The sequence below is a fragment of the Podarcis vaucheri genome, assembly GCF_965113315.1.
Source record: "Podarcis vaucheri genome assembly, chromosome: 2".
In the NCBI taxonomy this organism is placed as follows: domain Eukaryota; kingdom Metazoa; phylum Chordata; class Lepidosauria; order Squamata; family Lacertidae; genus Podarcis; species Podarcis vaucheri.
Window position 1 is genome coordinate 539,943 of NC_138760.1, and position 12,568 is coordinate 552,510.

At 44.9% G+C, this 12,568-nt stretch overlaps 1 protein-coding gene across 1 annotated transcript in view; it reads right to left on the bottom strand.

Moving 5' to 3' along the window:
* Positions 1–12,568, bottom strand: part of COLGALT1 (collagen beta(1-O)galactosyltransferase 1) — a 45,803-nt gene that overhangs the window by 31,195 nt on the left and 2,040 nt on the right. The window contains exons 2-3 of the mRNA XM_082208375.1: positions 6,392–6,502; positions 4,921–5,038 (exon numbers count right to left, since the gene is read on the bottom strand). Coding sequence (XP_082064501.1) covers positions 4,921–5,038; positions 6,392–6,502 — 229 coding nt within the window. The remainder of the gene's footprint in view (positions 1–4,920; positions 5,039–6,391; positions 6,503–12,568) is intronic.

Genomic DNA, 12,568 nt, shown 5'->3' on the forward strand with positions numbered 1-12,568 from the left:
CTTCCGCTTTCAGTTCTATGTGCTTTTCTGAGGAGAGATGGGTGACTTCATCACTTCATGACTCAGGAGGAAGACCATGGGTGCGGGGCTCAGAGGCTTGGTAGGAACAGGGGAAATGCCGTGAGGGCACCTTTGCACCCACAGGCGTAATCTTAGCAACCTCTGCCCTAGGGCCCTTGGTGGCACACGCATCCTTCCCTTCTCTGTGCAACGTCAGGGGCCTTTGGCTTGGCCAAAGCTACTTCCCAGGTCAAAGGGGAGGCCCTGGTTCAGAATGTATTGAAAGCTTGGAAACAAGTCTGCTCACTTCTCCCAAATTTCCTTGGGAGGTAGGGGATGTAACAAAAACAATCCTCAGCGCTTAGGCAAATTATTCACAAAGAGCTTCACATCATTCTCCGTAATCCCTACAACAACCCTATAAACCCAAAATCCGGGGGACTTCCGGGTCAGCGCCATCAGTGAATGGCGGAGTTCCTCCGTTCGGAGGAACAGGCTCCGTGGAAACTGGGTCTTCCCGCCGCGGCGAAGGTGGGGACCCGCTAGAAATCCCAGGCGGAGGAAGCCTGGGAATGTGGGGTTCGGCAGGGCACCAGGAGCGCCCCCCTACTCGCAGGGAATCCCATTTAGGGGCTCCGGAGCGAAGTAGGGTGAGAAGCGCGGTGCTGCGAACTGACTGCTACTTTCACGGAGTGAAGCCGCACAGCCATTGCAGGAGAGCGCTGACTTTTTCCTGTGGACAATTGGATTTAAAACAAGTACCCGTGAGTAGAAACGGAAAATTGGATCAAGAAATTTCTTAATTTGGTAACGAAGCGGGAAGGTTCAAAACAGGAAGTCTGCCTTCCGCTTTTTGTATATAGACTAAAGCAAAAACTTTGTAAGCTAAAGCCTGGAAAGCTGTCAAAAAAGTCTAAATTTCCTTCATTTAGAATTACGGAAACCCCCTTGGAAGCAGGAGAAAAGGGGGGGAACTTTGTTCAACCCTAGCAGGAGAGGAAGTGAAGAAGGATAAGTTTCCACCGTCTCTAACCTGGGAACGGGGTGTCAGAGACAGAAATTGTTGGAGAGGTTCATTGACTGTCAATGGAATATTTTGACAGATAGCTAAAGAAGAGAAACAAGCTGATTTCAATGTTGCCTTTTGCATCCTAAAGAAACAAAATATCTGAAAAATATCTGAAAAACGAAAGTAATTTTCCTTTGTTGGACTTGCCTAAAAAAAATGGATACAAATAGAAATTGCCTCCTCTAGAGGGAGCTTGTCAAATTGTTGCTGCAGTACATTTGAGGGCTCAACAGATGTGAGATTAAGACCGTGGGAACAGGCTTTTCTGACCTTGACTAAAGATGAGTTGGAAAGAAGAATGGGTGCTTGCCTTATGCAAGACAAGTGCCCTGCTGGAACAGATGCATGAGAAGATGGACTTGATGAATGAGAAAATGGATTTGACTGTTGCAGTTAATAACTGTGGGCAAATAGGAAATATTGATACAGAAATTATCCAGGGACCAACTCATGAATCTGTACTGACTGGGCAAGTGCAGAAGATAATGGAGGAGGATGCAGTTGCACCCCAAATAATACAAATGGAGAGTCCCAAGGCTCTACAGGAGTATGAGCCGTTGTTATTGAAGATTGAAGTTGGAGTGGGCCAGGGGGTGTCTGAAGTTGAGGAGGTTCCCAACGTTGGAGAGACCTTGGAATATGCTTTTAAATACTTTTTGGACTATATTGAGGATTGTGGGGAGTGGGACTGTGGGGAATGGGCGGGTTTGATGAAGGGAGATGGAGACAATTTTGGCTTGGAATCCCTCAGAGGCCTACCCCTCAATGAGAAAGGAAAGAAACTAAGAAACCAACAAAAGACAAGGAAAAGGGCAAGTATAAACAAGAAGAAGAAGAATTGCAGAAGGGACATGGAAGAGACTTAAGGGCCTCGGACATAAGGCTTCCAGGTTGATGGACTAGATGGAATGGACAGTAAGGACTGACACGATCCGAGACCAGGAAGAAGGGACGTTGGATGAAGATTGGAAGAAAATTTTCTATTTGGGGAATTGGCTAAAAATTAATGAATATTAGGGAAAATGTTGGAATGAAACTATATGACTGAATGAAACTATATGAATGAAACTATATGACTCGATGGCCCTTGTGGTCTCTTCCAACTCTATGATTCTATGATTCTATGACTTTAGCAGAAATGATATCAGGAGTAAAGTATATTTGATAACTAAGATTCAAGCTTTAAGGTGTTTTAGGTTAAGATAAGGTTAAATTAATTAAGGTAATGTGAATAATAGAATATGGGGAAAGATGGAAAGGATTGGTTGAGTTAATTATTAGATTAAATTAGGTTAGGATAAATTTTTTAACAAAAATTGAGAAAGATGGAAAGAATTTGCTGAAATAACTAATTAAACTGAATGAACTCAGGCTTGCTAGAGAGGTTAAAAGCAACAAAAAAGGCTTTTATGGGTATGTTCGTAGCAAAAGGAAGAACAAAGAAACAGTGGGGTCACTCAGAGGAGAAGATGGTGAAATGCAAACAGGGGACACAGAAAGGGCTGAACTCCTCAATGCCTTCTTTGCCTCAGTCTTCTCCGATAAAGAAGACAATGCCCGACCTGAAGAATTTGAAGCAAATGATTCAGCAAAGGAAACACAACCCAGAATAACTAAGGAGATAGTACAAGAATATTTGGCTAGATTAGATGTATTCAAGTCTCCAGGGCCAGATGAACTGCATCCAAGAGTATTAAAAGAACTGGCAGATGTGATCTCAGAACCACTGGCAGTCATCTTTGAGAATTCCTGGAGAACAGGCGAAGTCCCGGCAGACTGGAGGAGGGCAAATGTTGTTCCTATTTTCAAAAAGGGGAAAAGAGAGGACCCAAATAATTACCGTCCAGTCAGTCTGACATCAATAGCAGGGAAGATTCTGGAGCAGATCATTAAGCAAACAGTCTGTGAGCACCTAGAAAGGAATGCTGTGATCACCAATAGTCAGCATGGATTTCTGAAAAATAAGTCATGTCAGACTAACCTGATCTCGTTTTTTGACAGAATTACAAGCCTGGTAGATGAAGGGAACGCAGTGGATGTAGCCTACCTTGATTTCAGCAAAGCATTTGACAAGGTGCCCCATGATATTCTTGTAAAGAAGCTGGTAAAATGCGGTCTTGACTATGCTACCACTCAGTGGATTTGTAACTGGCTGACTGACCGAACCCAAAGGGTGCTCATCAATGGTTCCTCTTCATCGTGGAGAAGAGTGACTAGTGGGGTGCCACAGGGTTCTGTCTTGAGCCCGGTCTTATTCAACATCTTTATCAACGACTTGGATGATGGACTCAAGGGCATCCTGATCAAATTTGCAGATGACACCAAACTGGGAGGGGTGGCTAACACCCCAGAGGACAGGATCACACTTCAAAACGACCTTGACAGATTAGAGAACTGGGCAAAAACAAACAAGATGAATTTTAACAGGGAGAAATGTAAAGTATTGCACTTGGGCAAAAAAAATGAGAGGCACAAATACAAGATGGGTGACACCTGGCTTGAGAGCAGTACATGTGAAAAGGATCTAGGAGTCTTGGTTGACCACAAACTTGACATGAGCCAACAGTGTGACGCGGCAGCTAAAAAAGCCAATGCAATTCTGGGCTGCATCAATAGGAGTATAGCATCTAGATCAAGGGAAGTAATAGTGCCACTGTATTCTGCTCTGGTCAGACCACACCTGGAGTACTGTGTCCAGTTCTGGGCACCACAATTCAAGAAGGACACTGACAAACTGGAACGTGTCCAGAAGAGGGCAACCAAAATGGTCAAAGGCCTGGAAACGATGCCTTATGAGGAACGGCTAAGGGAGCTGGGCATGTTTAGCCTGGAGAAGAGGAGGTTAAGGGGTGATATGATAGCCATGTTCAAATATATAAAAGGATGTCACATAGAGGAGGGAGAAAGGTTGTTTTCTGCTGCTCCAGAGAAGTGGACACGGAGCAATGGATCCAAACTACAAGAAAGAAGATTCCACCTAAACATTAGGAAGAACTTCCTGACAGTAAGAGCTGTTCGACAGTGGAATTTGCTGCCAAGGAGTGTGGTGGAGTCTCCTACTTTGGAGGTCTTTAAGCAGAGGCTTGACAACCATATGTCAGGAGTGCTCTGATGGTGTTTCCTGCTTGGCAGGGGGTTGGACTCGATGGCCCTTGTGGTCTCTTCCAACTCTATGATTCTATTCTATTCTATTCTAAACTAGAATACAAAAAGGGAGGTGTGAGGAAGTCAATGAAACAAGCAAATGGAAGTTTTAGATATGTAATCTGGGATTTGTGTTGTTTTCTTTTTTCTTTTTATCTTTTTGTTGTATTGTTGTATTGGTTGGGTTTTTTTGTCTATTATAGTGTTGTTTTTTAATGTTTTTTTCTTCTTCTTATAATTCTGAAAACTACTAATAAATATTATTTTTTTAAAAAAATATAAACCCAAAATTCAAAAACATCCTTCCCACCTACAATTAACGCAGGGAATGAACCACAGGGAAAGGAACAGCTGACAATCTGACAGAAGCAAAAAGTGGTGCTGGTTTGAAAGGAGTCATTCCCAACCCAAACACTATAACCATTAAATGACACAGTTGTTTACTGAAGTATCCCTAGAAAAGTCAGGCTTGTTTCCCAGTCATGGGAATTAAAACTGCGCAGCCCACACTGGTTTCCAGATTATCTCTCTCAGCTGTGCGGCTGAGCAGGGCACTAGCATGCGCTGAAAGCCCTCCTGGATGTGCAGACTGCTGGGCTGCCACACAGCATACAGTCATGCCCTAAATGAAGATCCCTGGAAGTCAGCCATCAGATCTTAGAAATGCAGCTCCCCCACCCTGGCTTCCCTCCCAAGCCTCTCCTTACCAGGATGTAGTCAGCCCACATGTCCCGGGCAGACTGCAGCGCTGCCTGGCGAAGCTTCATGACATGTTCATAACGGGAATTGGACCAGTGCTTGGGACCTTCCTCATCCAGATAGGACCTGCCAGGGACAGTGCGGCTCAGGGTGAGGTCACATAAAGAAATCACCTTCTTCCCCACCCTACCTGCCCCAACAGAGGAATCTAGATGTGCTAAATGCCAACGGATGGGGGCTACCCAACAAAGTGCTTCAGCCAGCACAAGGTTTTCTCCAGAACGTCTCCCTCTCCCATTCCCATGCATCCCCATGCCCTCTCCAGATCTGCTCTGGAGGGTTGAGAGAGCCCCCCCAGAACAGATGGGGGGAGTGCCATTGCACTAGTGGAAGCATTTTGCTACCCCAAGGGATTTTGTGACCTTCATCAGTTGGCTCTTATCCTTATGACACAGATAAGCTTGAAAAACAGGGAGAGGAGGCTGCTAAGGTCCTTTACACACTTCCCTGTGAGCAAGTGCCATGGAATCTGGTAGGACTTATTTCTGAGTAGACGTAGACTGGATTACAGTGTAAAGGTTTCCAGTGTCTTGGCACTGCAAATAATCTTGCCTTTCCTCCCAACTAGTAAAGTAGATTTAGTTCAAATTGCAGAATTGTGTAAAACAAGAGGAAACTACACAACTCTGTTCAATTTGCATAGTTTATACTAGAAGCAGAAGCTGCTTTTCCTTGCACAGAATTTGAATTCATTTTATTTTTATTTATTTTTTAAAAATATTTTTTATTGCTTCTTTCCAGGTACAAATTTATCATCATATGTTCAACAAAAGCGACTTTACAGAAAAAGAAAAAGAAAAAGTTAAAGAGAAAATCATCTTTCCAAACCAATTTTCCATGACCTACCGGACTTCCCCACATCTTCCCCACCCTGCATTCTTTACAATAAAATAACAGCAAATTGTTACCCTGTTTCATGCGTTTTTTGTACTTTCAATTAATTATATTTTAAGTTTAAAGTATTTATTATTGAATTCATTTTATTTTTAAATGCAGAGTAAACACAGCCTGGCCACAGGGTATCATTCGCCAGAAGCCTTGTTTGGGCCATTCATCCATGGCCACAATGTGCAGTTTTGATGTGCCTGCGGTGCAGTGTCCGAGGTGAATACCCTGCCTTGCTGAACAGAGCCGTCCAGGGGAACGGGGTGGGGCTACCCAAGTTGACTTGCTTATGCAATCCACCCACCCTTTTCTACAAGCTGCCCATCAACAAGGCTATGTCTGCAAAACATAAGGCAAAAAAACAAGTTTGTGGAACTCAGCCACAGAGCAGTCTCTGTGTTCTCACTCTCTCCTTGGGAATTGGATCCCTCTTCAAATCAAGTTTCTGTTTTCTTTTCCCTTCTCTTCACCTCTCCCCACAAATACTGGAGCCCCTTTTCTCTCCTCCCTTCCCCACAATGCTGGTTTGCTCACCTGGGTTGCTCCATGGGCCGCCACTCCACCGAGTGATACATGTTCTGTACATTCATCAGCCATTCCCGAAGCACAGCTGTCGTGTTGTCCACGTTGTGATCAGTTGCCACCCTAAAAGACACGCAAGGCAATGGATTTGGAAGCTTCATTCCTCCCCACCTCACACTTCCAGGCTTGCAAACAGGCACTTGCCAAGGTTACCCAAAATGTAGGACACCAGTATTTTAGCATCTGCACAGGTTTCTAACTGGGCACAAACTTCATTTGAAAATGTATACCCCACACTTTGAATAATTTCTTCCAGAGCACAGCTTACAGTCTCCAAGAAAAACCAACCCCACTTGACTATGCTACCACTCAGTGGATTTGTAACTGGCTGACTGACCGAACCCAAAGGGTGCTCATCAATGGTTCCTCTTCATCCTGGAGAAGAGTGACTAGTGGGGTGCCACAGGGTTCTGTCTTGGGCCCGGTCTTATTCAACATCTTTATCAACGACTTGGATGATGGACTCAAGGGCATCCTGATCAAATTTGCAGATGACACCAAACTGGGAGGGGTGGCTAACACCCCAGAGGACAGGATCACACTTCAAAACGACCTTGACAGATTAGAGAACTGGGCAAAAACAAACAAGATGAATTTTAACAGGGAGAAATGTAAAGTATTGCACTTGGGCAAAAAAAATGAGAGGCACAAATACAAGATGGGTGACACCTGGCTTGAGAGCAGTACATGTGAAAAGGATCTAGGAGTCTTGGTTGACCACAAACTTGACATGAGCCAACAGTGTGACGCGGCAGCTAAAAAAGCCAATGCAATTCTGGGCTGCATCAATAGGAGTATAGCATCTAGATCAAGGGAAGTAATAGTGCCACTGTATTCTGCTCTGGTCAGACCACACCTGGAGTACTGTGTCCAGTTCTGGGCACCACAATTCAAGAAGGACACTGACAAACTGGAACGTGTCCAGAAGAGGGCAACCAAAATGGTCAAAGGCCTGGAAACGATGCCTTATGAGGAACGGCTAAGGGAGCTGGGCATGTTTAGCCTGGAGAAGAGGAGGTTAAGGGGTGATATGATAGCCATGTTCAAATATATAAAAGGATGTCACATAGAGGAGGGAGAAAGGTTGTTTTCTGCTGCTCCAGAGAAGCGGACACGGAGCAATGGATCCAAACTACAAGAAAGAAGATTCCACCTAAACATTAGGAAGAACTTCCTGACAGTAAGAGCTGTTCGACAGTGGAATTTGCTGCCAAGGAGTGTGGTGGAGTCTCCTACTTTGGAGGTCTTTAAGCAGAGGCTTGACAACCATATGTCAGGAGTGCTCTGATGGTGTTTCCTGCTTGGCAGGGGGTTGGACTCGATGGCCCTTGTGGTCTCTTCCAACTCTATGATTCTATGATTCTATGATTCTATGATTAAAAAAATGTACAAAATTACAGTTCAGCTAAAGAAAAAACAAGCATAGAAAGTGAAGTACAAGAAACAGAACATAAAAGAGTGAAAGAAAACTCAAGCTGCAGGAACAGAGCTGACTAACTTGGGAAAGTTTGGGAGAAACACTTTTGACAAATGTAAAAACACAACAAAGTTGGGGTCTGCTTCACTCAGGGGAGGAGGATCTCAGAGAACTGGTGCTGCAACGTCAAAAGCAGATGCTCGAGTCACAGCATGCAGGGATGTGCAGCACCATCAAGAGCCCTTCCTGGCTTAGGAAAGCAATTCCCTTCAGAGAAGAAAAGGCCCACACAAAGGCAAGTTTCCAGAAATGGCTCTAGAGTTCCCACGCCTTCTCTGCCTCCCTCCCACTGTACCACTCTCAAGCCATGGAGCCTGGTCCTCTCCCTTCCCCCTGCATCCATTCCCCCACGTGGATTTTATCTGTGGGTCAGCAAATCTGCTGCCTCTTTGGACAGCCTTGTCCTGAAGGCCCAAAGCAGCAATGGGAATCCTGTGGACCAATAACTGCACTTGGCTCCATGCGGCGGGGGGGGGGGGGAGCAAGAGAACAAAGGATGTCCTGCCCAGCTCCAGCTCCCACCCACCACCCGTGAGTGCCCCAGCTATGATTACCCCACCATCTTTTTAAAAGATCAGACAGCACTCCTCATTCCGAGCCAGGATGAGACATCCTAAGCCCATAGCATCTGATATTTTAGAAACTCCTGTCAGCCCCAGTCAGTGTGGAGATCTGTGTGAGCCGATCTCACAGTTCTTCAGGCCATGTATGTTGAGGATCACGTTTCTTGCAGATTAATTTGTTGACTGTAACTAACCTCCTCCCAAACCTTGCTACTTACAATGAGTATGTTTCTTATTCTTATGTGCATCATGATCCTTACATCTCCCTAAACCTGACAAATTGCCACCTATTACTCTGCCTCCATTCTTCATTAGGATGAGCCACCGCCCCATCAGATCAGGGCCTCTTGGGGCTGTCAAGCCACTCAGATCCTCCTGGCCAGCTGCCAGAACAGGAGAGGGGGAGACAGAAGGCGGCCAGTGTTTCCTTTTACCACACTTTCCATAGCTGCAAACCCACTGACAAATACCCCTTCCTCTTGGTTCATGTGGGAACCAATGACACTGCAAGCAATAGCCTCCAGAAGATCAAAAGAGACTACGAGGCTCTCGGCAGGAAATTGAAGCAACTAAATGCACAAATTGTCATCTCATCTGTCCTCCCAGTTGAACGACGTGGCCCAGGGAGAGAGGGGAAAATAGTGGAAGTGAACAGCTGGCTTCGCAAATGGTGCAAACAGGAACGGTTTGGATTCTTAGATCACGGACTGCAGTTTCTTGAAGATGGACTTCTGGCAAGTGATGGGCTGCACCTCACAACGGTTGGGAGGAATGTTTTTGCCAAAAATCTCAGAAACCTCATCAGGAGGGCTTTAAACTGACTAATGTGGGGGAGGGAGACAGTGCTCCTGAAGGTAGGAGTCTATCAATTAATGAAGATGATCATCCAAATGTCATAGACCAAATGGAGCAAACAGCACGCGGACCTAGTGGTGGGAGGAAAAAATCCTTAAATAAGAGACACGGGGGAATGATAAATGGACTTCAATGTCTGTACACTAATGCGCAAAGCATGGGAAATAAACAAGATGAGCTTGAGCTCTTGGTACAGCAAACTAAATATGACATAATAGGCATCACTGAAACCTGGTGGGATAAGTCCCACGATTGGAATGTAATAATGGGGGGATACAATCTATTTCAGAGAAACAGACCAGACAAGAAAGGAGGAGGAGTGGCGTTATATGTCAGGGATGTGTATACCTGTGAAGAGATCCAAGATTTAGAACCTCAAAGCCAAAGTGAGAGCATTTGGGTCAAAATTAAGGGAGAGAAGAATAACAGAGACCTCATTGTGGGAGTTTACTATAGATCCCCAAGCCAAACGGAGGACATAGATGATGCCTTCCTGGAACAGATGGCCAAGCATGCAAAAGGAAGGGAGATAGTAGTAATGGGGGACTTCAATTACCCGGATATTTGTTGGACGTCAAACTCAGCCAAGAGCATAAGGTCAAACAGATTCCTCACTGGCCTTGCAGACAACTTCATTGTCCAGAAAGTGGGAGAAGCAACAAGAGGAACAGCCATTTTAGATTTGGTCCTAACCAATGTTGATGACCTGGTTAGTTGGCTAGAAGTGGAAGGATCATTAGGCGCGAGTGATCATGCTCTTCTGAAGTTTACTATACAGCGGAAAGGAGCAGCCAAGCATACTAGGACTCAATTTCTTGACTTTAAGAAAGCCGACTTCATAAAACTTAGGGAAGTGCTGGGTGAGATCCCATGGACAACAATACTAAAAGGAAAGGGAGTTCATGATGGCTGGGAGTTTGTTAAGAGGGAGATACTAAAAGCACAACGTCAGGCAATACCAATGAGACGGAAACATGGAAGGTGCCTAAAGAAGCCAGGGTGGCTATCTAAAGAACTTTTAACTGAATTAAGATTAAAAAAGGATGTGTACAAAAAATGGAAAAGGGGGGAAACCACCAAAGAGGAATTCAAACAAATAGCCAGCATGTGTAGACACAAAGTCAGAAAAGCTAAAGCACAGAATGAACTCAGGCTTGCTAGAGAGGTTAAAAGCAACAAAAAAGGCTTTTATGGGTATGTTCGTAGCAAAAGGAAGAACAAAGAAACAATGGGGTCACTCAGAGGAGAAGATGGTGAAATGCAAACAGGGGACACAGAAAGGGCTGAACTACTCAATGCCTTCTTTGCCTCAGTCTTCTCCGATAAAGAAAACAATGCCCGACCTGAAGAATTTGGAGCAAATGATTCAGCAAAGGAAACACAGCCCAGAATAACTAAGGAGATAGTACAAGAATATTTGGCTAGTTTAGATGTATTCAAGTCTCCAGGGCCAGATGAACTGCATCCAAGAGTATTAAAAGAACTGGCAGGTGTTATCTCAGAACCACTGGCAGTCATCTTTGAGAATTCCTGGAGAACAGGCGAAGTCCCGGCAGACTGGAGGAGGGCAAATGTTGTCCCTATTTTCAAAAAGGGGAAAAGAGAGGACCCAAATAATTACCGCCCAGTCAGTCTGACATCAATAGCAGGGAAGATTCTGGAGCAGATCATTAAGCAAACAGTCTGTGAGCACCTAGAAAGGAATGCTGTGATCACCAATAGTCAGCATGGATTTCTGAAAAATAAGTCATGTCAGACTAACCTGATCTCGTTTTTTGACAGAATTACAAGCCTGGTAGATGAAGGGAACGCAGTGGATGTAGCCTACCTTGATTTCAGCAAGGCATTTGACAAGGTGCCCCATGATATTCTTGTAAAGAAGCTGGTAAAATGCGGTCTTGACTATGCTACCACTCAGTGGATTTGTAACTGGCTGACTGACCGAACCCAAAGGGTGCTCATCAATGGTTCCTCTTCATCCTGGAGAAGAGTGACTAGTGGGGTGCCACAGGGTTCTCTCTTGGGCCCGGTCTTATTCAACATCTTTATCAACGACTTGGATGATGGACTCAAGGGCATCCTGATCAAATTTGCAGATGACACCAAACTGGGAGGGGTGGCTAACACCCCAGAGGACAGGATCACACTTCAAAACGACCTTGACAGATTAGAGAACTGGGCAAAAATAAACAAGATGAATTTTAACAGGGAGAAATGTAAAGTATTGCACTTGGGCAAAATAAATGAGAGGCACAAATACAAGATGGGTGACACCTGGCTTGAGAGCAGTACATGTGAAAAGGATCTAGGAGTCTTGGTTGACCACAAACTTGACATGAGCCAACAGTGTGACGCGGCAGCTAAAAAAGCCAATGCAATTCTGGGCTGCATCAATAGGAGTATAGCATCTAGATCAAGGGAAGTAATAGTGCCACTGTATTCTGCTCTGGTCAGACCACACCTGGAGTACTGTGTCCAGTTCTGGGCACCACAATTCAAGAAGGACACTGACAAACTGGAACGTGTCCAGAGGAGGGCAACCAAAATGGTCAAAGGCCTGGAAACGATGCCTTATGAGGAACGGCTAAGGGAGCTGGGCATATTTAGCCTGGAGAAGAGGAGGTTAAGGGGTGATATGATAGCCATGTTCAAATATATAAAAGGATGTCACATAGAGGAGGGAGAAAGGTTGTTTTCTGCTGCTCCGGAGAAGCGGACACGGAGCAATGGATCCAAACTACAAGAAAGAAGATTCCACCTAAACATTAGGAAGAACTTCCTGACAGTAAGAGCTGTTCGACAGTGGAATTTGCTGCCAAGGAGTGTGGTGGAGTCTCCTACTTTGGAGGTCTTTAAGCAGAGGCTTGACAACCATATGTCAGGAGTGCTCTGATGGTGTTTCCTGCTTGGCAGGGGGTTGGACTCGATGGCCCTTGTGGTCTCTTCCAACTCTATGATTCTATGATTCTATGTTCCAGTAATGAAATGTTGGTGCCTTTGGGGGGGCACTTTGCACATGTTCTGAGGTACCATATTACATCTTTTTGAAATGGATTCTAACTTAGGCTGCCAGCCATTATGGAGAGCAATGTTGGTGCCCAAAGGCTTGCAAACCAATTTCACAGTGAACGACGATTTTGGGTCCACAGTTTTTGGCTGTGCCAAAAACTAGGCACAGCCTCAAAAACCACACAAAATTAATATATGATATTAAACGTATCTACTTGCTGGGTG